The 1,256-nt window shown below is 43.2% G+C and overlaps 1 protein-coding gene across 1 annotated transcript; it reads left to right on the top strand.

Moving 5' to 3' along the window:
* The first annotated feature begins 649 nt into the window (after positions 1-649).
* On the top strand, positions 650-991 carry LOC138872129 (uncharacterized). The gene has a single exon (XM_070150183.1). It carries the CDS (start codon positions 650-652, stop codon positions 989-991), a length of 342 nt encoding a protein of 113 aa, XP_070006284.1.
* The last annotated feature ends 265 nt before the right edge of the window (positions 992-1,256 follow it).

Genomic DNA, 1,256 nt, shown 5'->3' with positions numbered 1-1,256 from the left:
TATAAAGAGGACCTACCCCAGACTTTGGGGCAAGACAGTACAGTAGGATCATTAGCCCAAAATTGAAGCACTAGCCACCCGGCTACCCAGAGGTAGGGGACAAGCTGGTAGGGGCGGTCCTAGAGTTGGAGGCCAGGCAAGGGGAGGTCAGCCAGCTATTGTTCATCCAACCGGCGCTCCAACTAGATTCTATGCTTTTTTGGCCAGACCAGATGTAGTGGCCTCAGATGCCGTGATCACATATTTTATTTCTCTCTATAGTAGGGATGCTTCAGTACTATATGATCCAGGGTCTACCTATTCATATGTGTCATCTCTGTTTGCTTATTTCTTGGATATTCTTCATGAGTCTTTGGGTACTCTTGTTTATGTGTCCATTCATGTGGGTGATTCTATAGTTGAGGATCGGATCTACGGGTCCTATGTGGTTACATTCTGTGGTTAAGAGACTAGAGAAGACCTTCTGTTACTTGATATTATCGACTTTGAGGTCATCCTGGGCATGGACTAGTTATCCCCATATCACACCATCCTTAATTGCCATGCCAAGACTGTTACTTTAGCGATGCTAGAGTTGCCGAGATTGGAGTGGAAGGGTTTCTCTATTAGTACGCCTAGTCAGGTTATCTTTTTTTTGAAGGCTTGACATATGGTCGAGAATGGTTGTTTGGATTATCTAGCTTATGTTCGGGACACCACCGAAGAGTCTCCATTGATTGATCCAGTGTTATTAGTTCGGGAGTTTGCTGATGTGTTTCCTTCTAATCTTTCGGGCATGCCGCCAGATCGTGATATTGATGTCTGTATTGATTTGGCTCTAGGTATCCAACCTATATCGATCCCACCGTATCGTATGGCTTCTAAAGAGCTGAAGGAGCAACTTGAGGAGTTATTAGCAAAGGGTTTTGTCAGACCAAGTGTATCACCTGGAGGTGAACCAGTGTTATTTTTGAAGAAGAAAGATGAGACTATGCTGATACGCATTGATTAACGACAGTTGAACAAAGTTACCATCAAGAACAAGTACCGATTTTGCATATCGATGATTTGTTTGACCTGTTGCGGGGTGCTAGGGTGTTTTCTAAGATCGACTTAAGATTGGGGTACCATTAGTTGATGATTCAGGACTCAGATATTCCAAATACTGCTTTTTGTACTAGATATAGCCATTATGAGTTTCTAGTGATGTCCTTCGGCTTGACTAATGCCCCAGCGACATTTATGGATTTGATGAACCAGATGTTCAGGACTTATAT

Source organism: Nicotiana sylvestris, chromosome 1 (assembly GCF_000393655.2).
Source record: "Nicotiana sylvestris chromosome 1, ASM39365v2, whole genome shotgun sequence".
NCBI classification, from domain to species: Eukaryota; Viridiplantae; Streptophyta; class Magnoliopsida; order Solanales; family Solanaceae; genus Nicotiana; species Nicotiana sylvestris.
This window is presented reverse-complemented; position numbering and strand designations above follow the sequence as displayed.